The sequence below is a fragment of the Zalophus californianus genome, chromosome 2 (genome assembly GCF_009762305.2).
Source record: "Zalophus californianus isolate mZalCal1 chromosome 2, mZalCal1.pri.v2, whole genome shotgun sequence".
Classification (NCBI taxonomy): domain Eukaryota; kingdom Metazoa; phylum Chordata; class Mammalia; order Carnivora; family Otariidae; genus Zalophus; species Zalophus californianus.
Genome location: NC_045596.1, coordinates 162452855 through 162479548, shown reverse-complemented (window position 1 = coordinate 162479548; position 26694 = coordinate 162452855). Strand labels below are relative to the sequence as shown.

Here is a 26694-nt window from a genome sequence, read left to right as displayed (position 1 = left end):
GGGTGGCTCAGTTGGTTAAGCGTCTGCCTTTAGCCCAGGTCATGATCCCAGGGTGCTGGAATCGAGCCCCGCATTGGGCTCCTTGCTCATCAGGAGCCTGCTTCTCCCTCTCCCTCTGCCTCTGCCTGCTGCGCCCCTTGTTAGTTCTCTCTCTCTCTGTCAAATAAATAAATAAAATATTTTTTAAAAAGATTATATAGCTGTTCCAGACACAATAATCCCCTTGCATCCAGGTGCAATTTAGGGGGTTCAGCTTCAACCTTGTAACTGAGAAATCTACTGGATCATGCCAAGGTATTTATAGCAAGCTGTAGGACCTTCTCTAGACCCTGGAGCTCCTAGCAGTTCATGACAAGGGAATTCATGCCTATTGAGCTTTTTTATTAAAGTTTTCTTCTAAGATTTCCCAGTGTAAGTAAACTAGAAGGGTTGGGGTCTAGTTCGTTGAGTAGACTGTATAGGCAGACAGATAAAGGAGAGTGCTTTGAGAGAAAAAGCTCTTTACTGTCACTTAGAAGGACTGCTAAGGTACCAGCAGTGCACTGATTTATGACAGTTCTCCCCAGAGCACTTTTTAAAGAATAGGTAAAATGGAAAGGCTCTCCAGAATACTTTAATTATGATTGGGCAGTATTTTGAGGGGAATTTTGTATGTTTCACTAACCCCCTGCTGTGACCTCTTAAGATTGTGATTAAGTGGTATTTATACACTGCAAAAGCATAACTCTTAAAATTAAAGATAACAATATGCTTTTCTCTCCATGCCTATGTAAACCTCACTGAAATGACAGTACAACTCCTAGATTTTGAAGTACACAGATTGAGACCTGATGCCCTCAAGATGTCAAAAAAATTTGGAAGATGGAAAGCTTACCAGACTTGTTAACTATTTACCAATCCAGAGAAAGCCAAAACCCAAGTGTCTGCAGACCTGGAAGCCAAGGAAAGATAACTGATTTTCCCCATAGAACACAAGAGAGGTCTAGGAATTGGAAGCACTGATTACATCTAAGGACAGTAGGTCGAAACAAGAAGATCCCTTTAAAGGTTCTAAATTAGTAACTAGACACTCTCAATGCCCTCCCTACTTTCTAGAGCCAAATGCTCCTCATCTTCTGCAACTCCTGTCTGGGAAGATTAACCCAAAAACTTTGGACTTCAGAAATCAGGTCAGTTGAGGCCAGTAGTGAGATTCCCACATTGAAAATAGCAAAATTAAGTGAAAAGTACATACATTTCACAATGGGCAGACTCTTCCTTTCTCCTCACCCATGTACTTTTTCTTAGTTACATAAAGAAGAGGAGGCTTGGTATCCAATAAAAAGGAAATCTAATAGCAGAGAGGCAGAGGAAAGCCTCAGGATGATGATTAAGAGAAGCCCTAGGACATCAGCTATGCAGGAGATAGAAACCAACCAGTTTAGATTAGAGTGAGAGAATAGAGAATTCCAAGGATGCTTCCAACAGTGTCACTGAGAGAATATGTGAAATGTTAGACCATATGGAGAGGAAAGTCACTGTTCTTCTGGAAAATGTGGAGATGAATTAGAGATAAGCTTTTGAAAATGAAGTAAACAACAACAAAATGAGGTAATAACTCCAGAGAAGACAAAAAGCAAATGAAACAGAGTGCATACATAGCTCAGGGGTGAATTATATCTACACAGTCATAATAATGTAAGCACTGAAAATTGATGTAACGTTAAATTGTGATTGTGATATAATTTTAGTGGAAGGATTGGGGTGCAGGAGGGGAGAGAGAGTGAGAGTCAGCTGTTGGTATGTGTGAGTGAGAAAAAAAAAGAGAGAAAGAGAAGTGCCCTTTTTCCAGAGGCCCATAGGTAAAAGTCAGTCGATCATACTGAAAATACAAAAAAAAAAAAAAAAAAAAAAGGATTTGAAAGAGATTACTTCTGGGCAGCAAGAATCAAGAGGTAAATCAAGGGATTGTTATATTATATGCCTTTTGGTAATTGTTTATTATAAAAATTATATACATGTATGGCCTTGTTAAGCTTTTAAAAATGAATAGAAAATAGCATATATATGTGCATATGAGACTGGAATAATTTTCAGTGACTAGAATGGTTTGTGTAGAAAAGCAGGCTAGAGGAGTTGGTGGCAGAGTAAGATGACACTGGGCTTGTCTCATCCCATGAATATAGCTAGATAACTATCAAATTATCCTACATACTCGAGAAATCAATCTGAATACTGGCAGAACAAACTTCACAACTAAAGGTAGAGAAGAGGCCACATCAAAGAAGGTAAGAAGTGTGGATACACAGTTTGGAAGAGAAATGGAGTATGGCTGCTGTGGTAGGGAGGGAGCTGCGATCACGGAGAAGGGCTAGAGGCAGACAAGCGCATAGGAGAGCTCACAAGGAAAATGAATCCCCATAGTAATTGGCTTGGAAAGTAAGAGGTCCCAAATTTTGTGAGTTCTTGCAAACAGTGGGGATCTAAGCCTAGAGTTTTAAAGGTCAGCATGTGTGGCTCTGGGAGATCTCAGAGGACATTGGGACTGCTGTTGGGGAGAAGGCAAGCAAACAACCTGCAGACATGCAGTGGGGAAATAGCAATCTGAAGAGCACCTGGGGCATACAGTGGGGAGGTTATTTGCTCATCTCTTGGAGCTCATCCGAGAGAGAGAGCATTCACAGAGACCCATCCAGTTCCCAAAAAGGAACTGGTAGGCATTATTTCCCTCCCTTCAGCATAAGCACAGGGCCACCTGGGAGAACCAACACAGCACCAACACTCGCTCCCTAACTTGCTTACACCAAGCCCCACCCCCATGCTCTGGTAGAACAGCCCCTCCCAGTCTTGCCTCCGTCCCAGCACATCACCCCTTCCCCCAGAAGACAGGTCCAAACCCTTGCTCACATCACATCTCCCAATGTGGGAGTTTTGTGGGGCCTTGGTTCTAGTGGCAGTGGTGACAGGTCTCATTTCACAAGCAGACGAGAACACACCTAGTTAAAAATGTGCTGCATTCAGGCCAAGGAACAAACACTGCCCACAACAGTCAAAGAGACTCCACAGACAACTGGCCTCAAGGATAAAGCCACCAGGACACAAAAGCAGAGCACAAGTAACACACATTGGAGACATTTCCAGAAGCGCCAGGGTCTAAGCAACAGGGGACACTACTCAGCAAGGCACTACAGGACCTCTTTTTCATAAGGCCATTACCTTCAAGAAAAGGAGATACAGCTGACTTTCATAACACACACAGACACAGAGATTTAAACAAAATCAGAAGATAAAGAAATTTATCCCAAATGAAAGAACAGGACAAGGCAATAGCCAGGTATCTAAGTGAAACAGATATAGGTAACATGCCTGATAGAGAATTTGAAGTAATGATCATAAGGATACTCCCCAGACTTGAGGAAAGAGGGGAAGACATGCGTGAGACCCTTAACACAGAGATAAGGAATAATATAGCATAGATAAAAGGCTCAATAAATGAAATGAGAAGCACACTTGATGCAACAAACAGCACAATGGAAGAAGCAGAGGAACGAAATAGTGACTTAGAAGACAGAGTAATGGAAATTAAGCCAACCAAAAGAGGAAAAAAAAGAATTATGCAGAATGAAAATAGACTTAGGGAACTCAGTGACTCCATTTGTAGCAACATTTGTATTTTAAGAGTCCCAGAAGAAGAGAGGCAAAAAGGGGCAGAAAATTTATTTGAAGAAATAATAGCTGAAAACTTCCCTCATTTAGGGAAGGAAACAGACACCAGATCCAGGAGGCACAGAGAACTCCCATCAAAATCAACAAAAGCAGATCCTCACCAAGACATACTGTAATCAAATTGGCAAAATACAGTGATAAAAAATTTTTAAAAGCAGCAAGACAAAAGAAAACAGTAACTCACAAAGGAAAACATAAGGCTAGCAGGGGATTTTTCAGCAGAAACTTTAAAAGCCAGAAGAAAATGACAGAATATATTCAAAGTGCTTAAAGGGAAAAGTCTGCAGCCAAGAATACTCTATCCAGCAAGCCTGTCATACAGAATAGAAGGAGAGAGAGAGAGTTTCCCAGACAGATGAAAATTAAAGGAGCTTGTGACCACTAAATCAGCCATGCAAGAAATATTTTATTGTATTTAAATTCAAGTTAGTTAACATATAGTGTAGTATTGGTTTCAAGGGTACAATTTAGTGATTCATCGCTTACCTATAACACCCACTGCTCATCCCAACAAATGCTGTCTATACCCATCACCCATATAGCCCATTCCCCCCACCAGCTTCCCCTCCAGCAACCCTCAGTTTGTTCTCTTAACTATAGAATCTCTTACTGGTTTGCCTCCTTCTCTGTTTTTGTTTTTGTTTTTTTATTTTTCCTTCCCTTATGGTCACCTGCTTTGTTTCCAAAATTCCACATATGAGTGAAATCATATGGTGTTTGTCTTTCTTTGACTGACTTATTTTGCTTAGCATAATACACTCTAGTTCCATCCAGCCTTGCAAGAAATATTAAAGGGGACTCTGAGTGAGAAGGAGAAAGTGACAATATAAAGGTAGGAAACACAAAAGCAGTAAAAATAAATACTTATGTAAAAAATCAGTCATGGAACTCACAAAATAAAAGTACATAAAGTATAAAAACATAAATCTAAAGTGCAGGGAGGAGTAAAGAATGAGTTCAAACCTAAATAACCATCAACTTAATATAGATTGCTATATGCAAAAGAGGTTATATACAAACCTAATGATAACCATATATCAAAACCCACTAATAAACATGCAAAGAATAAAGAGAAAGAGATCCAAATACATCACTAAAGAAAATAACCCATGAAAGAAAGAGAAGAAAGGATCAGAAAAAATATTAAAAAACAACCCCAAACAAATAATAAAACAACAAATACATATCTATCAAGAATTACTTTGAATGTAAATGGACTAAATGCTCCAATCAAAGACAGTGGATAAAAACACAATACCCATCTATATGCTGCTTACAAGAGACTCATTTCAGACTCAAAGACACCTGCAGATTGAAATTGAGGGGATGGAGAAACATCTGTCATGTAAATAGATTTCAAAAGAAAGCTGGAGTAGTAATACTTATAATAGACAAAATAGACTTTAAAACAAAGACTTGAATAAGAGACAAAAAAGGACACTATATAATCATTAGGGGACAATCCAAAAAGAAGATATGATAATTGTAAATATTTACACACTCAATACGGGAGCACCCAAATACATAAAATAGTTAATAACACACACAAAGGAACTAATCAATAATAGTAGGAGACTTCAACACCCTACTTTACATCAAAGTACAGATCATGTAAACAAAATCAAGAGGGAAACAATGGCTTTAAATGACACACTGGAACAGATGGATTTAACAGATATATTCAGAACATTCCATCCTAAAGCAGCAGAATATACATTATTTTCAAGTGCACATGGAACATTTGCTAGAATAGATCACATATTAGCCCACAAAACAAACCTCAACAAATTCAAGATGGAAGGCATGCTACATATGTTTTCTGACTACAATGTTATGATAGTAGAAGTCAGACACGAGAAAAAAATCTAGAAAGACCACAAATACATGGAGGTTAAATAACATTCAACTAAACAATGAACGGGTCAACCAGGAAATAAAAGAAGCAATTAAAAAGTACATGGAAACAAATTGAAGATGAAAACACCACAGTCCAGAACCTCTGGGATATAGTAAAAGTTGTTTCAAGAGGGAAGTTTATAGCAATACAGGCCCACCTCGAGAAGCAAGAAAAATTTCAAATAAACAACCTGACCTTACACCTGAAGGAGCTAGAAAAAGAAGAACAAACAAAACCTAAAACTAGCATAAGGAAAGAAATAATAAAGAATAGAGCAGAAATAAATGAAATAGAAAGTAAAAAACCAAAGAACAGATCAAAAAATCAGGAGCTGGTTCTTTGAAAAGAATTAATAAAATTGATAAACTGATAGCCAGACATATCAAGAAGGAAAGAGAAAGGACTCAAATAAATAAAATCACAAATGAGAGAGGAGAAATAACAACCAACATCACAGGAACACAAATAATTATAAGAGAATATTATAAAAACTACATGTCAAGAAATTGGACAGCCTAGAGGAAATGGATAAATTTCTAGAAACGTATAAATTACCAAAACTGAGCAAGAGGAAACAGAAAATTTGAACAGACTGATAACCAGTAAAGAAACTGAATACTCAAAAAATTCCCAACAAACAGAAATCCAGGACCAGATGGCTTCATAGGCAAATTCTACCAAACATTTAAAGAAGAGTTAATACCTAGTCTTCTGAAACTATTTCAAAAACTAGAAAAGGTTGGAAAAACTTCCAAATTCTATGAGGCCAACATTACCCCAATACTAAAACCAGATAAAGACACCACTAAAAAAGAGAAGTACAGGCCAGTATAGCTGATGAACATAGATGCAGAAATCCACAGAATACTAGCAAACCAAATCCAACAATACATTTAAAAAATCATTCCCCGTGGAGTGCCTAGGTGACTCAGTCAGTTAAACGTCTGCCTTCAACTCAGGTCATGATCTCAGCGTCCTGGGATCAAGTCCTGCATTGGGCTCTCTGCTCAGCCGGGAACACTGCTTCTTCCTCTTCTCCCTGCTTCTGCTCTCTCTCTCGCTATCTCTGTCACTATCTGTCTCTCAAATAAATAAATAAATAAAATCTTTAAAAAAAAAAAAATCATTCACCATGCTCAAGTTGGATTTATTCCTGGGTTGCAAGGGTGGTTCAGTATTTGCGAATCCATCAACATGATATATCACCTCAGTAAGAGAAAGGCTAAGAACCATATATGACTATTTCAATATCTGCATAAAAGCATTTGACAAAGTATACAACATCCATTCATAATAAAAACCCTCAACAAAGTAGGGATAGAGGGAATATACCTCAACATAATAAAGGCCTGATATGAAGCCCCACAGCCAGCATCATCCTAAATGGGGAAAAACTGAGATTTTCCCCTAAGGTCAGGAACAAGACAAGGATGTCCACTCTCACCACTTTTATTCAACATTATACTAAAAGTTCTAGCCACAGCAATCAGACAACAAAAAGAAATAAAACACATCCAAATTGGTAAGGAAGAAGTAAAACTTTTGCTATTTACAGATGACATCGTACTCTAGATAGAAAACCCAAAAGACTCCACAAAAAAACTCTAGACTTGATAAACAAATTAGTCAGTCACAGGGTACAAAATCAACATACAGTAATATGTTGCCTTTCTGTGCACTAATAATGAAGTAACAGAAAGCAAAATTAAGAAAATAATCCCATTTACAGTTGTGCCAAAAATACCTAGGAATAAACCTAACCAAGGAGGTAAAAGATCTATACTCTGAAAGAAATTCAAGACAATGCAAAGAAATGAAAAGATATTCCATGCTCATGGATCGGAAGAACAAATATTGTTAAAATGTTTATACTACTCAAAGCAGTCTACAGATTTAATGCAGTCTCTGTGAAAATACCAAGAGTATTTTTCACAGAACTAGAACAAAGAATCATAAAATTTGCGTGGAACCACCAAGGACCTCAAATAGCCAAAACAGTCTTGAAAAGACTGTCTTGAAAAAGAAAAGCAAAGCTGATAGCATCCCAATTCTGGACTTCAAGTTATATTACAAAGCTGTAATAATCAAGTATATGGTACTGACACCAAAATCAACACCTAGATTAATGGAACAGAATAGAAAACCCAGAACTAAACACATAACTATATGGTCAATTAATCTTTGACAACACAGGAAAGAATAGCCAGTGGGAAAAAGTCTTTTCAACAAATAGTGTTGGGAAAACTGGACAGCTACATACAAAAGAAAGAAACTGGACCTCTTTCTTGCACCATACACAAAAATAAATTCAAAATGGATTAAAGACGTAACTATGACCTGAAACCGTAAACATCCCAGAAGAGAACACAGGGAGTAACCTCTTTGACACTGGCCATAGCAATTTCTTTCTAGATATGTCTCCTGAGGCAAGGGAAACAAAAGCAAAAATAAAGTATTAGAACTACATCAAAATAATAGCTTCTGAGCAGGGGAGGAAATGGTCAACAAAACTAAAAAGCAGCCTATGGAATGGGAGAAGATATTTGCAAATGACATATCTGATAAAAGGTTACTATCCAAAATATAAAGAACTTACACAACTCAACAGCCAAGAAACAATCTATTTAAAAATGGGCAGAAGACATGAACAGGCTAACAGATACATGGAAAGATCCTTAACATCACTAATCCTCAGGGAAATGCACATGAAAACTACAATGAGATATCACGTGACACCTGTCAGAATGGCTAAAATCAACCACACAGGAAACAACAGGTGTTGGTGAGAATGTGGAGAAAAAGGAACATTCATGCAGTGTAGGTTGGAATGCAAACTTGGTGCAGCCACTGTGAAAGACAGTATGGACATTTCTCAAAAAGTTAAAAATAGATCTACCCTTTGATCCAGCAATCCTACTACTGGGTATTTACCCAAAGAATAAAAAAAAACACCAGAGGGATACATGCACCCCTATGTTTGTAACATTATTTACAATAGGGAAGATATGGAAGCAGCCCAAGTGTCCATCTATTGATGAATGTTTATAAAGAAGCTGTGGTGCACACACACACACACACACACACACACACACACACAAACAAAATTTTGCCTTTTGCAATGACACAAATGGAGCTAGAGAGTATAATGCAACGCAAAATAAGTCAGTCAGAGAAAGACAAATACCATATGATTTCACTGACGGTGGAATTAAGAAACAAAACAAATGAGCGAAGGGAAAAAGCGAGAGAGGAGTTAAGAAACTGATTGTTAATTATAGACAACAAACTGATGAGTACCAGAGGGTGAGGGGATGGGTTAAATAAGTGCTGGGGATTAAGGAGTGCACTTGTTGTGATGAGTACTGGGTGATGTATGGATTGTTCAAAACTGTATTTTACACCTGAAACTAATGCAACACTAACTGGAATTATGTATGTTAACTAACTGGAATTACAAAGTTAAAATTTTTAAAAATTTGGGAAAGCATAAAAAATTCAAAAAATAAAATGGTTTGTGTATCTTAATTAACTTGTTTAGCAAATGCCAAAAAACAGAGACTACTTTTTTAAAAGTTACATCTTTCCCAAGACACTATATTTTAGCAGTTATGGGACTAGATCATGTTCTGCTACTGGTCGCTGTCAAAATTTTCTGTCTGTAGTAAAAATGGTCATGAAAGACTGGTCCTCTCTTGGGAAACATTCCTTTATTTGAGATTGTCCTTGTTACTTATTTTTATGGAATGATGACAGTAGTAGTGTTGTGGTTTGGTTTGTTTTTAAAAATTTATTTCCTCACTTGGCAAAATTTAAAACTTGGCAATTCCATGTGGGTTCCCAAAACCTCTTTAGAAAATTTTCCTGTTTATGAAATCCAAAAACCTGATAGTCACTAGATTAGATCATTTAATTTGGCTGTATTGATTGTTTTTGGATAAAATCTAGTTCCATTTGGTTTGTCTTTCCTTGCTTTGTCTAATCCACGGAAATGACAGAGAACAAATGCCATGCCTGGTGTTCTCTCTAAATGTCAGAGTCTCCTAATGATCATTTTTTTTACAAGCTTTTTGTAAAAAGAAATCTGCATGTTACCCACCAAACAGTTTTTTAACTGTGTACATTAACTTTACCATCATGTCCATAATCATTAAATAGTTGATCATTTTTCTCAGGTATTTAAACAATACTGCATGCAATTTATAAAGAAGCTTAGAATTTGTTTTCCTTATGTTCTAAAATTATGAAGCATTTTTATTATGGTACAAGCCTTGCAGTTCTTAACAATAAGGTTTACCAGCAGGAAGGTCTAAGAACTGATTAGGGCAGGTATAATTCAGAACCTTCTTTGAAGTTATTGGTTATTGGTATATTTTTTCAAAAGAATGGCTTAGCTATCCAAATCCAGACAAGTTTTTGTTATAGTGCCAGAGGATTAGGATATAAGAATTAAAAGCAAAACCAGGAGGTAATTATAAATGTAGTGAGTTTGAAAATCATGAATAGTCTGAATCAAGTCAGAAAATAGTTAAACATTTGCTGAAGAATATTTTGGAAGTTCATCATAACTCACATGGAAGAAGGTGGTGATTCACTAAGAACATAGTTACATTAACTTTTCCCAAGCTGTCTAGCTCTAAGGCTTGTTCTATTAAGTTACACCTATATAATGTTTTTGGATACTAGTTTTTAATGCCCACATTGGTTTGAAAATGGAGGGTCCTTTTAAAATATATGTTGCAGTCTTTCCATCTTTCATGAGAATCTCACTTAGAATACCCTCTTCTACCTGAGATACATATCCTCTTCTTAAGAGTGTTTTGACAGGGTCATGGCAAGTTCATTTGAGGAAGGACAAAGAAGAAACTGTAAAGTAGTGAATAAAAACATGGGTTCTGGAGTCATAGTCCTATGTTTGAGTTCCAGTTTTGCCACTTACTAATAACTCTGTCACTAGGATAAAGGTTGCCAGATTTAGCAAATAAAAATACAGAAAACCCAGCTAAATGTGAATTTCAGATAAATTATAATGTTTAGCATAAATATTTCATGCAAAATTTGGAGACATATTTATGCTAAAAAAAAAAAGTCATTCGTTGTTTATCTGAACTTCCCATTTAACTGGGCATCCTGCACTTGATCTGACAACCTACAGCATTCAGCAAGTCACAGTCTGCCTTATTCCCAGCTTTAAGATGAATGGAGTAAATTATACCTATAGAATGTTAAGTTAAATAATGTACATAAGTGCTCAGTTCAGAGTCCAGCACATAGTAGCACTCAGTAAATGTCAAATATATGGAAGACCTTCCTTCAGTTGTCAGACATCTAGCCTGGCATCCTAAAACAAAGAGGACTCTAGCCCTAAAATGTTGTTAGACATCCAGTTGGAGTTCTGTGCCAAATTCTAAGATCCTTGGGTGAAGAGTATGCTAGTCTGAGTGGTCAGAGACTTGTACTCTTGTCTTTTAAAATTTGGGGAGGAGGAATTATATAGCCTAGGCTAGTTAGCATACACAGAGTTAGAAATAGGAAGTGAACGCCTATATTTTTAAAAGAAATCAAAGGTCAAGGAAAAAATTATAAAGGCTTTAGAGTCAAACTGCCTATGATTCCATTTTGAGATCGGCCTCTTAGCAGCACTTTACTTAACCTCTGCACTCTATTTTCCTTCTCTGTAAAATGGGAATAATACCCATGGGTGGTGGTAAAAAGAGTAAATGATGTAGGTCATGTATAACCCTAGGAACAGGTCTTGGCACTTGTTAACTACTCAGTAAATGTTAGTTTGTTGGCATAATTTGTCCATGATGCCAAACTGCCAATTTGATTCAAAATAAGTGATTCTTCTAATGCCCAGCATATGTTTGCCATGGGGTATTGATTGGCTAAGGGGCATGGAATGGATAGATTCTGGATATTTAAATTCAAGTATTCTATAAAATCTGAGGAGGACAGGAGTAGACTGCATGTAACAAAAGTAGTACTTTTTATTTATGTGTCACTTAACCAGAGTACAAATGGTTTCATATCATTTTCACAATTCTGTGAGGTAGGTGTTATACTATCTTTACAGATGAAGAAAGCAGAGGTTTAGTGTTAGTGGCCCCAAGTCGTAACAGCTGATTCAAGAGGCAGGTTTGATACAATTCTACTGATTTCTAGTCCATTGTTCTTTTTTCTATGTTTACTGTTTCCCATCATAATTGTTGTATTAGGATTATCATCATTGAGATCTTTGGCTTCTCAACAGTTTTTTTTTGTTTTTTTTTAAACACTGGCTGTGGTCGAGACAATTTATGAGGCATTGTGGAGACTAAAGAGAGGCAGAAGACTTGATTACATGTGCAAGAAGTTTAAAATTTAGTATCTAGTTTTTCAGTTGAAGTAACGTATACATGGTGTGGTAAACATTTGAATAGTACAGAAGATTTTACATTGAAAACTCTCTCACCCCATTTCCCCAGTCGCCCTCTCCAAAGGCAGTCACTGTCAATGGTTTCTTCTGTATTTCAGAAATGTTCTGTGTAAGCATATATTTATATTTATATGTACACATGTGCACTGTTTTGCACCTTACTTTCTTCTTTTAGCAATATATTCTAATATATCTACTTTTTTAATTTAAATGACTTTAAATACTAATGGGTGAGAATATATCTCTGGTGCTATTGTTAAAACTGTCTTATCCAGGGGCGCCTGGGTGGCTCAGTTGGTAAGTGTCTGCCTTCGGCTCAGGTCATGATCCCAGGGTCCTGGGATCGAGCCCCGCATTGGGCTCCCTGTCCCACGGGAGGCCTGCTTCTCCCTCTCCCACTCCCCCTGCTTGTGTTCCCTCTCTCACTGTCTCTCTCTGTCAAACAAATTAAAAAAAAAAAAAAGTCTTATCCAATTTTTTATTTGTGCTTGAGGCATGCAAAAATGGGCCACCCTTCTCCCATAATTTAGGAAGATAGCCTGATACATCCCAAATCTGCCACTGCCATCACCTCAGTCCAGGTCACATCATCTCTACCCAGCCACCACCAGTCTTTCTGCCACTTCCCTTGCTCTCTTCTAGTTCTTTCTCCACACAGAAACCAGGGTGACCTTAAGAACATGAACTAGAGCAGGTCTCTCCTCCATGGTTGCCCAACACACACAGAAGTTCTTTGTTTTCTGGTCAAAAAGCTCTATGTGACCTGTCTACCTATTTGCCCTTACCACAGGCCTTCAGACCCACCATGCTCAGTTATACCAAGGAGCTGCTTACTGATCTTCCGTTTATCTTTGTGTGGCTGCTCCTTGTCATTCATATTAAATTTCCTTGTATAGAGGTTTTCTTATCCATCCGGTTGAAAGCTAGTCTTTTAAGTTACCTTATATTAAATACCTTATGATAATTATCTGGAAGTCTACCAGAAAATGATAGAATCATTTTGATGTGTTTGTTTTCTTATTCCTTTATTGTCTGTTTCCACCCCCACTGAATCTAAGTTCTTTGCCTGTGTTTTTCACCACTGGACTTTTCAGTGCCTATATTAATACCTGACAGCCTGAAAGGTAGTAAAGACTCAGTAAATATTTATTGACTGAATATATGAATGAAAGAGTGAATAGTCTTAAGAGATTTGTTTATACTATATTGTTACAAGTGTTACAACTATTATACTGTACTATTGATGTTACAATAGGAATTATAGTCTTCTAGTAGTGAAGAAGGAAACTGTACTATTTTGTATAAATATTTATACTATGTATTATACTATTATAGGAAAAAATATCATTGATAATTATAAAAAGTAGTTTAAAAAAGTTACTTAAAAATTTCCTCTGACAGGGCACCTGGGTGGCTCAGTTGGTTAAGCTACTGCCTTCGGCTCAGGTCATGATCCTGGAGTCCCTGGATCGAGTCCTGCATCGGGCTCCCTGCTCGGCAGGGAGTCTGCTTCTCCCTCTGACCCTCCTCCCCCCATGTGCTTTCTCTCTCTCTCAAATAAATAAAATCTTTAAAAAAAAATTTCCTCTGACATATTAGCATATGATAGAATATTTGTTGTAGTTATTGTACAATAGAGTGATACAATAAATATGAATTATATGATATATGCCGTTTGAAACAGTTTATAAAGATTTAGTGATGTGTTAAAGGATAATTTGAACTACTGACTATCAATTCATGTAGTCTGTGATAAGTTTTAGGTGTACAACATAATGACTTGATATTTGTGTATATTGTGAAATGATCACCTTACATACTTAGGAAAATTTTTTTTCTTGTGATGATGAATTTTAATCTACTCCCTTAGCAACTTTCAAATATGCAATAGAGTATTATTAACTATATTCACCATGCTATACATTACATCCCCGTAACTTAATTTATAACTGGAAGTTAGTACCTTTTGACCCCCTTCACCCATTTTATTCACCCCTCAGTCTGGCAACCACTAGTGTGTTCTCTATATCTACAAACTTGGTTTTTTGTTGTTGTTTTGTTTTAGATTCCACATATAAGTGATATCATACAGTATTTGCCCTTCTCTGTCTGACTTGTTTCATCTAGCATAATGCCCTCCAGGTCCGTCCATGTTGTATCAGATAGCAAGATTTCACTCTTTTTATGGCTGAATAATATTCCATTATATATATGCCACACTTCATCCACTCATCTGTCAGTGGATATCTAGGTTGTTTCCATATCTTGGTGATTGTAAATAATGCTGCAGTGAACATGGGGCTGCATATGTTTTTGAATTAGTACTTTTTATTTTCTTTGGATAAATGCCTCGAAGTGGAATTACATGGATCACATGATAGCTCTAGTTTTAATTTTTTGAGGAACCTCCATAATGTTCTCCATAGTGGCTGCACCAGTATACATTCCCACCAACAGTGCACAAGGGTTCCCTTTTCTGTGCATCCTTGCCAGCATTTGTTATCTCTTGTCTTTTTGATACTAGCCATTCTAACAGGTGTGAGGTGATAACTCATTGTGGTTTTGATTTACATTTCCCTAATGATTAGTGATGTTGAGCATCCTTTCATGCTGGCCATCTGTATGTCTTTCGGGAAAAAAAAAAGTGTCTATTCAGATCCTCTTTGGAAAAACGCCTATTTAGATCCTCTGCCCATGTTTTAATTGGATTGGGTTTTTTTGTTTTTTGTTTTTGCTGTTGAGTTATGTGTATTATATTTTGGATATTAACCCCTTATCACATATATGATTTGCAAATATTTTTTCCCATTCAATAGGTTGCCTTTTCATTTTGTTGATGGTTCCTTTGATGCGCAGAAACTTTTTCATTTGATACGGTCCCACTTATTGTTGCTTTTTGGTGCCAAGTCCAAAACCATCATTACCAATACTGGCATCAAAAAGCTTACCCTCTGTGTTTTCTTTTAGGAGTTTTAGGATTTAGGCCTTATAGTCAAATCTGTAATCCATTTTGTGTTAAAATTTATGTATGGTGTGAGATAGTGGTCCAGTTTCATTCCATTGCATATAGCTGTCCAATTTTCCCAGTGCTATTTATTGATGAGAATGTACTTTCTCCATTTTAGATTCTTGGCTTCTTTGTAATAAATTATTTGATCATACATATGTGGGTTTATTTCTTGGCTTTCTGTTCTGTTGTTCTGTGATTCTGTCTTTATGCCAATATCATACTGTTTTAATTACTGTAGCTTTGTAATATAGTTTGAAATCAGAGAGTGTGATGCCTCCAGCTTTGTTCTTCTTTCTCAAGGTTGCTTTGGCTGTTGGAGGTCTTTTGTGGTTCTTTCCATCTTTTAGAGATTGTTGGTTATATTTCTGTGAAAAAAAAAGCCATTAGAACTTCTATTTGGATTGCACTGCTTCATAGACTACTTTGGGTACAACAAACATTTTAACAGTATTCTTCCAGTCCCTGAACACATAATATCTTTTCATTTATTTGTGTCTTCTATTGTTTCTTTCATTAATATCTTACAGTTTTCACTGTATAGGTCTTTTACCTTCTTGGTGAAATTTACTCCTAGGTATTATATTCTTTTTGATATAGTTATAAATGGAATTATTTTCTTAATTTCTCTTTCTGATACTTTGTTATTAGTGTATAGAAACACTACAGATTTTCATATATTGACTTTGTATCCTACAGCTTTACTGAACTCTTTTATTAGATCCAATAGTTGTTTTTTTTTTTATGGAGTCTTCAGGGTTTTTTATATGTAATATCATGTCATCTGCAAATAATGACAGCTTTACTTCTTTTTTTTATTTCCCCAACTTGAATGTCTTTTATTTCTTTTTCTTACCTAATTGCTCTGGCTGGGACTTCCAATACTATGGTCAGTAAAAGTGGCAAGTATAGACATCTTTGTCTTTTTCCTGACTTGAGGAAAAGTTTTGAGCCTTTTCACTGTTGAATATTATGTTAGCTGTGCACTTGTCATATATGGGGCCTTTATTATGTTAGGGGATCTGTTTACAGTTTTAACAAGTGGAAAAAAATTCTACTTAAAATTGTTACTTAATAAGGAACTTAGTACAGATATGGAATCATTATATTGTACACCTGAAACTAACATAATGTTCTATGTTAATTATACCTCAATTTAAACAGAAAAAAGGAACTTAGTGGCTATTTACTACTTAAATTTTTGCTTACATTTGCAATAGTGTTATTCATACTAGCATATTTAAGAAATTTTCCCTAAGACGCAGCAGCTAGTCAAATGGGAAGCAATTGTAAGGTGTAGTTAAGGCACTTTAGGAGGAATGTGCTCTGTGTAAATTCTCATAACACCTTATTGACCAACCTGTCCCTCAAAATGAACGAACAAAAATACGTGTGTGTGTATTTGTTTGGAGTATTGCTATAGTAGAAATGATAATTAGGAGTTACAGTTTTATTTATTTTCATGTTTGGTTTAGTGGTACCTCCAGAGCTGCTCACCAAATCTTTTGTGTGCCTATTTAGTATTATCTTTGGCTGCATTTCTTTTCCCTTCAGTAATAATGAAGGAATGGTGGTTTCTATTTTAGCTCACAAAGATACATTTGACAACAGGCATTCAGGCAGTGTTCTCCTCCCCCTTAGAGAATTAAATCTCTCTCTCTCTCTCTCTCTCTCTCCCTCTGTCAAATAAATAAGTAAAATCTTTATTTATTTTAAGATTTTATTTATTTATTTGAGAGAGGGAGAGAGAGAGAAACAGCATGAGAGGGGAGAAGGTCAGAGGGAGAAGCAGGCTCCCCGCTGAGCCGGGAGCCCAATGTGGGACTCGATCCCAGGACTCTGGGATCATGACCTGAGCCGAAGGCAGTTGCTTAACCAACTGAGCCACCCAGGCGCCCAATAAGTAAAATCTTTAAAAAGTTAATGTCAGTCAGATGCTCACCCCCCACACTTTAAATCCTTAGATCCGGAGATTGGATATGGTTTCCTTCTATAAAATTTTTCTCTAAAGAAAATACATTTAATATAAATCAGATATTAGATACTGTGTGTGTAAAGCATCTTGCACTTTGTAAATAGGAAGCAAAGTTAGTTGACTCTGTTAGCTGACTAATTCTCCATTAGGTAAAGTTCAATCAGGTTTAGCATCACATTTTGTCACCCTTACATAAGAGGCCCCTGAAGGCAGAATATATTTATCTGCACCCAGCATAATGTCCCTCCAGCCAATAGAATGTTCTCAAAAATGTTTATTATGTGATGAATTATACATATTAATTATACCTCAGATTCCCTTTCAATAACAAAAGCATATATTTAAGTTTGTTTTCTACTGTCTATTATGGGTTTTTGCTGGCATGTCTACTCAATTGAGTCAGACAGATAATGGTTCGATATTTCTGCCATTGCTGGCTGGGTTTGTAAGTGCACCACAACAGAAGGTTCGAGTTAATTGTTCAAGACATAGATTTTGATTCTGTTTATATGGTGGCTGGATCTGACTGTAGATGTGGAAATAAACTCAAAATCAGTTACTTTATATTGAGCATGCTTCTGTCACCCTGAGTAAAAACTAGAGATGAATGTTTATGATGTTGCTTGTGAATATATGTTCTTTAATGTAGTGCTCTTTAAACTTGGATACATGAAAATTGTCTAGTGGGTTTGGGAACACAGGTGGTTTAAAGGGAAATCAATTTCGAGAAACTCATCTTTAGTATTTCTCCCTAAAATGGATCTACCCTATGAATGCTCTGTGGTCAAAACTTCAGGCTGTTTATTCTTTTTTTACCTCTACTTGACAGTTGCCTTCTGCCACTTAAAAAAAGAAGGGGGATATAGCTTTCACCCATAATCTTATTTGGTACATTGCATACACGTGAAATCCTCCAGGAATAGAAGGGGCAAACAAAAAGTCCATTCTAAATACTGGTTTTAGGGAAGCCTCTAATGAGGGGGGTAATGCAGTTTTTCAATATTATTTTAAGGCATAGAGAAGAAAATAAAAATAGAGCACCATTTCTTTAACATATTTTGAGTTTCTCTAAACAATTTGAAGTTCATTTGGTTACTAGTTTTATCATTAGTTTTTAAATAGTGTCTTTTTCAAACATAGTCTCTCTTTGATAATAACTTCAAGTAGTGCATATTTAATTTTATACTTAAAAGTCTGCTTGATCTGAATATCTGCATGAATATTGTACTTGGAAAAGATAGCCCTGGTGTTAATGGTGTCATAATTCTTCCTGGGTACAAATTTCATTGTGGTCACTGTCTGTCTCACTAAAGGCAGTAGGAAGCTATCCAATTTATCCTGTGTAATTTGTATAATAATTGAAAGAACACATGGGAAAAAATATCATTGGAGGTTAGAGATGATTGAACTAAAATACATGAATATGATAGATTGCAAAATGTGCCTCTGTGTGGGGAGGGGTGGGAGACAGGGAGAGGGAGGGAGAGAGAGACAGAGAAACTCAGGTTACACAATGCATGGTAATGGGGAAAACTTCAGAGAACCATGCGTGGGCTGTCAGTGATGGTGTTGAGCCTTGAATAAAATTGCATTTTATCATGTCAATGACAAACAAAAGTTAGAAACAAAGCCTTAAAAGTAAATTTAGACCAAGATACCTTGATCTCTGTAATTTAAGCAATTTACTTCTGCTTTCTCATTCTTAAAATTTAATGAACTTCAAATTTGAAGAATCATTCTGACCTGTTTAGTCTCAGTGGAGGCATTTGATTGTTGTCTAGCTCCTGGGTTTAAGTTGCAGGAATTTCACTTAAAGAAATGATTGGTAGGGACACCTGGGTGGCTCAGTCAGTTAAGCACCTGCCCTTCAACTCAGGTCATGGTCCCGAGGTCCTGGGATCCTTGCTCAGCGGGGATTCTCCGTCTGCCTGCCGCTTCCCCTGCTTGTGTGTTCTCTCTGACAAATAAATAAATAAAATCTTTAAAAAAATTAAACGATTGGTAAACTTGCAAAGCAGTGGTTTTTAACGAAGGGCTCATACCAGCGTCAGGAGTAGAGCATTTAGAAATATTCATATATTTTCTCAACTGGGAATCTGATTCAGTAGATCTGGGATGGGGCTCAGTAATCAATATTATTAAAAAATTCCTTGACTGATTTTGGCAACCACTATGGTAAAAGATTGTTTTACCTAGGGACTGACTCTGGAAATATTTCTGAAAAGCAACCTTTCTTTACTCAGATATCTGTCTTCCATTTATACCTTTGTGTATTAGTTTCCTAGGGCTGCTATAACAAATTACCACAAACTTGGAGTCTTAAAACAACAGAAATATATCTTCTCCTAATTTTGGAGGCCAGAAGTCTGAAATCAAGTTGTCAACATGCTGCACTCCCTTTGGAGTGTCTCAGAGAGAATCTCTGCCTCTTCCAACTTATGGTGGTTGCTGGCATTCCTTCACTTGTGTCTGTATCCAATTTCTGTGTCCATCTTCACATTGCCTTCTCTTCTTCTGTCTTTCTTAAATCTCGCCCTCCCATCCTCTCTGGACACCACCCAGCCCAGATACCCTCCCCATCTCAAGATCATTAACTTAATCACATTTGCAGTCTTTTTGCTATATACAGAAATGTTTACATGTTCCAGGGATTAGGACCTGGACATCATCTGAGGGTCCATTATTTAGCCCACCACAACTGGTTATTACCTTACTGCATATAATATATATGGGTTACTGTGGCCCATTAAGGTTGTTTTATCCCCAACTATCAATTTGTGGCCACTGGGCCACACGAAACAGCCTTTCATGACAATGTTTGCCCACAAACCTTGCTCTCTTGGAGCTAGGTCAAATAACCCCTTACATAGCTAGGGATAAATTATTTTCCTGGGCTATAGACTACATCTCCAGTTTCAGCCATTTATATGGCAGATACCTTTAGTTGTAAGTGGACTGAGACTATAGGATCAGTGTGGCAAACCAGTCATGGTCACCAGCAAAGGCATTTCAAGCATGTGTCCTAGCAACAGTGACTTTTGTTGAAAGCTCATCCATTAGAATATTACAATGACCACCATTCTTGAATGTATTCTGAGAGAGGCACAAGCCTTGTTACCTTTTCACATGGGTCTTGACAAGCCAGGCATTTACGGTGCTGTAAAGTTTGGTCTTAGGAGGAGACAGTGTAGTTAGTTTTAGTTGATAAAAGATTTAGTTGAATTTATTTATATATATTATATATATATTATATATTTAGTTGAATAAATATAGTCAATTGATTTCTGAAAAATGTGATTTCTGAGTCAGAGCTTATGAAAAACAGCTATTGGACCTTGAGAGAAGTTAATTAACATATGACTTCATTTTCTTTAATCTATAAAAGGAAGAATTTGTTTTATGATTTCTAAGGCCCCTGTCAGCTGTGAAATTCCATTTTGTTGTTTCTTGAGTAGGAATTAGAGAGTTGTTACAATTCATCCCAAAAACATTATTACTAAAAGATTTGTCCCTATGCCATTAGTAGGCAAATACAAATATGATTTTAACTTGGAACTTTCTTGCTTGTATGATAGGAATATAATAGTATTGTGGATGAAATAGTTGATAGAAAAATTCTGGCAGTCCTAGGATTCTGACTTGGATATATTTTATATTACTGTAAACTACCTTTACTTGGGCTTTATGTATAGTGTTTCCACACTCAAAAAATTAAATACTTTATACTAAGGTTACCAAGTTTGAGAGTACATTTTCACTTTTAGGTCTTCATGCCTTAGTTCCTCTTTACTGAGTTTGTGGTGCTTTGGAAACATCCAGGTGCATCTGACATATGGATCTAATGTTCACAAGAGTTCACATGGGCTGAAGATAAACCCTTAGGCTCACCTACATTTAAGTGATAAGGTGAGAAAGATGTGAGTAATGGGGATTATCCAAAGAGTTAGGAGAAAATTCAGGAGACTGTATTGTGTCACAGAAAATAAGGAAGAAAATATTTGAGAGTATTCAGTGCTGCTGACAGGCAAAGTGATGCAGGAACACTGAAAAGTGGCTTGAATTTAGCATAAAAGAATCGGATGCATTTATTGTGATCAGTTTTTAATGGAGGAACAGGAATGAAAGCAAGATTGCCTGAGTTAAAGAGAAGACATTAAGTGGAGATATGAATTGCAGAAACTTATCTCAGAAATTTAGCTAAAATAGCGGCTGAGGAACAAAGGGTGGTAACTAAATTGCAGAACTGGGGTTTAGAGAGACTTGCACATGTTTGAAAGCTAATAGAAAGGCGCTAGTAAAGGAGGAGATGTTACCACAGAAAGGGAAGGTATCAGGACCAATTTTAGAGGATCCCTTCCCTTACCATCAGAAAGGCAGAAAAAATAGATGCCATTGTGGGTACATTTTAGGGAAGATGGCAAAGAGTTGAAGGAGGCTCATGAATCAGCCTCTCCTGAAGTTTGAGATGATGAATATTCAATGGCATTAATTTGTGTTCTTGTTCAATTTTCACCCTTAGTGCTGAATTAGTCACCTACAAATAGGGGAGGCTGTGAAGCTCAGGAGGATAACACTAGTGGCTAGGTCAGTGCTACCCCTTCTTTAATATATACCCCAACCTCCTTGACTTCAGGGCTGGGCCCAGTCATATTTCATCTTCCAGCTACAGGGATTAGTCCATGAGGAGGATAGGTGATCTAAACCACACCAATTAGAATCTTCAAATTGGAGTTAGGAGAAAGAACTGTTTTTTCTTGTTGAAAGACATAAAAGATGTAAATGGGGGTTGCTTGTTGTAGACATGTTTCTTGTGTAGTAAAGAAACAAGGAGTGGAGATGTTTGGGGTGGAAAGAGAATAGTTGAGAGGAGAGGAGGAGAGTTTTAAATGCTGTGTCCCTGAGGCCAGCCCCATCCATGTCTTTTTATGATTTGGCCACATAAACTATTACATATACTATTAGGTCCCCCTAATGCATAAGGTAGCTAGAGTTTAGGTATTTGTATTTGAAACTAAAGAAACCTTAGCTAATATACGCGGTATAAATGTGGAGAAGTCAGAATAGGATTGGTCAAGAGTTTCAGTGTCTTTTTTTGGTATAGCAGAGAGGCAGTGGGACAAAGAAGTTGAAGATATTAATAATAACAAGACTGGTTGATGTGATAGAGCATGGGGTCTAGGTTGCACGAGAATGGAAGGGAGGACTGTGGGGCTAAAGAGGAGTCAGTTCTTTACTAAGCTAATAGGTAAAAGGATAGGAAGTTGTGACGAAGGATATATAAATGTTAGATGCATTTGCAAAGCATATTTTCCTTTTTTTAAGAAAAATAGTGTGTCATTATAAAGCACCAGAAAGATTCAAGCAAATCCCTTTGTAATTTTGCAGTTGGAAAAGGATAAGCATAACATCCACTTTTTAGATTTGTCATGTTATAATATATACACTGGGAGAGGACTACAATATGACAAGTTTGTTGAATTTTACAGAATACTTTATAAAAGATTTTTGTTGCATGATATGCATCTGAACAAGAGTTTTCTATTTTGGAACTCAGTACCTCATTAAGCAAAATATTCTCATGAGCAGAAAATTTGAAAAAACTCGCTTTAGGACAGAAATGAATATATTAGAAAATTTTTAGATGCTTAGATATCATTGTCAAGTATCTACCTTTATGAATAGATTTTTTTTTATCTTTACTACATTGTTAAATTACTCTAGGTAATTTTGAGTATGATAGTATATAAAGAACATTTAATGATCTGTCTTTTTTCAATTGCAGTTTCTCAGCTCACTATTACTTGTGGGTTCAAAATGCTCATGCAAATAATGGAACCCATTTAAAAGGCATTTATCCAGCAAGAGTTTCTGAGGCTTGAGTTAGATGTCTTCTCTCTCTGCACATCTAAATAAGTGCAGTCTCATGAGACATTTAAACAACAGGTTGTTGTAGTTCTTCAGTAAATTTGAGTTCCTCAAAAAGAACATCCAATTTATAGCATGGTCTTTGTGCCTCAATTTACCCCTTATTTTAATTTGATGTTCTATCAGTTTTGTATTTGAGGACACATTTTACCATGTCCTGTTAATGATGAAATGCCTCCTAATTTTTATTAGCTTCATAATTATCCAGTATTTAAACTGACTGTGGTAGCCACCCTGCAAAATTCCCACAGAGTTTGTGAAAATACTGGCTAAGGATACATGAATTAAATCTCAAGTAATATAAAATCTGTAACCTAAATATATTTGTACTGAGTCTTCGGTGAGTCAGTCGAGTTGGTCCAAGTTCTTTGAAGAAGAACATTCCAGCATCATTATAATGTTACGATACACATATCCTTTTCTTCAGTATAACTTGTTGTGGTAGTTTTATAGCTTAAAGATACATTTGTGTTGTCTTTTACATCTTACTCAAAATTAAGAAAGCACAGATGTGGAGTAGCATTTTCTTGGGTGGTTGTCATAGTGGAACAACTTGATTACAAGGATCTTATCTGGGAGAATCAGGGAGAATCAGGCTGACTGTCATTATTGTTACCAAAACTCTAGTTTTCTGTCTTTCCCCTCCACCACCTCACATCCATCAGGATAGCACTTACTAACTGTAAAGCACAATTATGAAGTTAGACTGATAACAACTGCATAAGTCATTGGTATAGAAACTCTGAAATTATTCTAAGATGGGTTCCATACCCTAGGTTCAGTCCCCCTCACATGTATCTTACTCATTAAAATGTTGTGAAAACAGTTAAATTTATTACATCAATGAAAAAGATATGCATACTTCAGTATCCAAACTAATGAAACTACAAGATCATATTTTGAATAAGGAAAATAGAGTACATGGTCTAATTTTAATCATATCCTAATATTTTACTATGGCAAAATATAATACAGTGTTGCGTGTCTTATTTATAAAAGCCATTTTTTACTTTGTGCAAAATCTGTTTCACAAAAGGCTGCTTACCCTATGCTTATTTGCCTCACCTGTCCTTATCTTTCAGAGCCGACGGGTGACTAACAAGGGGCTTAGGAATTGCTTGCTGATTCCTTTTGGCTTTGGTCATTTGCTGAATTAAAAATATTGAACAGAATGAAAAGAATAATTCCATCTTGTTTTCTCTCTTTACAGGCTCTGTACAACTCTATTAAGAATGAGAAGCTTGAATGGGCAGTGTGAGTATGCTGGATGTCAGCATTTTAATAAATGAACTACTTGTCCTTTTCTTACTGTCTTTCTTTGTGCTTTAGAGGGTGATCTTAGAGAAGGATTAAATATGCATGGCCAGTTCTCATTTTACACCAGTGTCTAACATACTCTGTATAAAACCTAAGTAAACCCTGAGTATCCCATGTCTTTTTCTTGGTACCCAGCCTGCTTCTGTTTGCTTTGAGTCTAGTTGCCTTGCTTAGAGACAATTATCTTTTTAATGTATCCTTTTAAAAAATAGCCATTCTAGAAGAAAATCTGATAAAATCACGTAATTCCAGAATCCAGTACAAATGATTTTGGTACCATCTACTTACTATAATTCCCTCCTTCCTATCATCATAGATCAAGGTTTTCCAGTCTTATTTCCAATGACCCCAATTATATCAAGATATTGATAAACTTGAGAAACGATGGATTAAATAAGCAAAAAAAAATTTTTTAACTGCAGAACTTCCAGGAGTTTGTACAATGCCAGTCTCCAAGAGAGGAATCAAATTCGCAGTGTTTTCTGAACCTTTCAACAGTATAATGTAGTGCTGCTTCAAGGTACATACTTTGGTAGATACTAGTATAGATAAATTATATCTAACCCTATGTAGACCAACAATACTGCTCTTGCTGAACTTTCACAGATTAATGCAGCAATTAAGAATTTAACTTAAAAAAACTTGTTACTGGGTGCCTGGGTGGCTCAGTCGTTAAGCGTCTGCCTTCGGCTCAAGTCATGATCCCAGGGTCCTGGGATCGAGCCCCGCATCGGGCTCCTGGCTCTGCGGGAAGCCTGCTTCTCCCTCTCCCACTCCCCGTGCTTGTGTTCCCTCTCTAGCTGTGTCTCTCTCTGTCTGATAAATAAATAAATCTTTAAAAAAAAAAAGTGTTACTTAAAGTTATCCATAAATTAGGTCAAAATATGTTTTTCAAATAGAACTACATGTGAATTTTATTTTTGGTTTTCACTGATATTAAGCATTCATAAATATTTTTTTCTACCATGTGACCTAACATAGCAGTCTGCAGTGAACTTGGGTTTATAGAATCGGAACTTAGGGGATAAATTTTATTCTTTCATTGTACATTGGAAAAAAGTGGGTTAGCAATTGACTACATATATCTCACATATATATACATCATGAGACTCAAAGACAGTGTATCATTTCAAGGAAAACTGATTAAGATAATAATAAGAATTCATGGTCTATCCAAAGTGATCACTTTTGGACTTCTCTGTCATGAATGAAAGTGGGTTTACTAGAAAAATTTCATAAATGATATACTTGAATCTTGCTGAAATATTAAAGGTATAGCCTGACCTATGCAGAATATCTCCTCTAGTGAAAATTAATAAAAATGAAATGTAAATATATTCATACTAGGGGAGAGAATATTTTTCTTTTATAAAGTTATTTTTAAAACCAAATAAATGTACCCCTGAGGATCTGTTTTGTAAATCTAAATCTTTGATATATTGAACTTGTTACAGTAGGTTTCATATATATTTATGTATAATGGCAGTTTGGTGCAAGAAAGTTATCTTTTTTAAAAATGCTGGTATAGTTAACATAGAATGTTATATTAGTTTCAGGTGTACAATATAGTGATTCAGCAATTCTGTATGTTACCCAGTGCTCATCATGATAAGGGTACTCTAATCCCCATCACCAATTTCACTCATCCCCCAAATCACCTCCCCTCTGTTAATCACCAGTTAGTTGAGTCTGTAGTTGAGTCTGTTTTTTGGTTTGTCTCTTTTTTCTTTGTTCATTTGTTTTATTTCTTAAATTCCATATATGAGTGAAAGCATATGGTATTTCACTTTCTTTGACCGACTTAACTTCACTCAGCATTATACCCTCTAGTTCCAGCCATGTTATTGCAAATGGAAGACTTCATTCGTTTTTATGTCTGAGTAATATATACAATTATATACACCACATCTTCTTTATTCATTCATATATCAATGGATGCTTGGGCTGCTTCCTTATCTTGGCTATTGTAAGTAATGGTGCAATAAACATAGAAGTGCACATATCTTTTTGATTTAGTGTTGTTTTGTATTCTTTGGGTAAATACCCAGTAGTAGAATTAGTGGATCATATGGTAATTCTATATTTAATTTTTTGAGGAACCTCCATACCATTCTCCATAGTGGCTGCACCAGTTTACATTCCCACCAACAGTGCACAAGGTTCTTTTATCTCCACATTCTCTCCAAAACTTTTTCTTGAGTTTTTGATTTTAGCCATTCTGACAGGTGTGAGGTGATATCTCATTGCAGATTTGATTTACATTTCCCTGATGATAAGAAAGTATCTTATCTTGGGCCTAATCCATGGCTGAGCATGTGAGTTTCCCCAAGAACTGAATTCTTCTGTGGCCCTCTTGTCAAGTCAAGAGAGCACTGTGTTCAGGAACCCAAATTCCAGAATCAGATAGATTTGGGTTTGAATTCCAACTCTTGCATGTACTAGCTGGGTCACTG

The 26694-nt window shown here is 36.3% G+C and overlaps 1 protein-coding gene across 8 annotated transcripts in view; it reads left to right on the top strand.

Moving 5' to 3' along the window:
* Positions 1–26694, top strand: part of PSD3 (pleckstrin and Sec7 domain containing 3) — a 706647-nt gene that overhangs the window by 482243 nt on the left and 197710 nt on the right. For all 8 annotated transcript variants that reach the window (XM_027597421.2, XM_027597423.2, XM_027597424.2 and 5 more), the window contains one exon: positions 24135–24178. In XM_027597421.2, coding sequence (XP_027453222.1) covers positions 24135–24178 — 44 coding nt within the window. The remainder of the gene's footprint in view (positions 1–24134; positions 24179–26694) is intronic.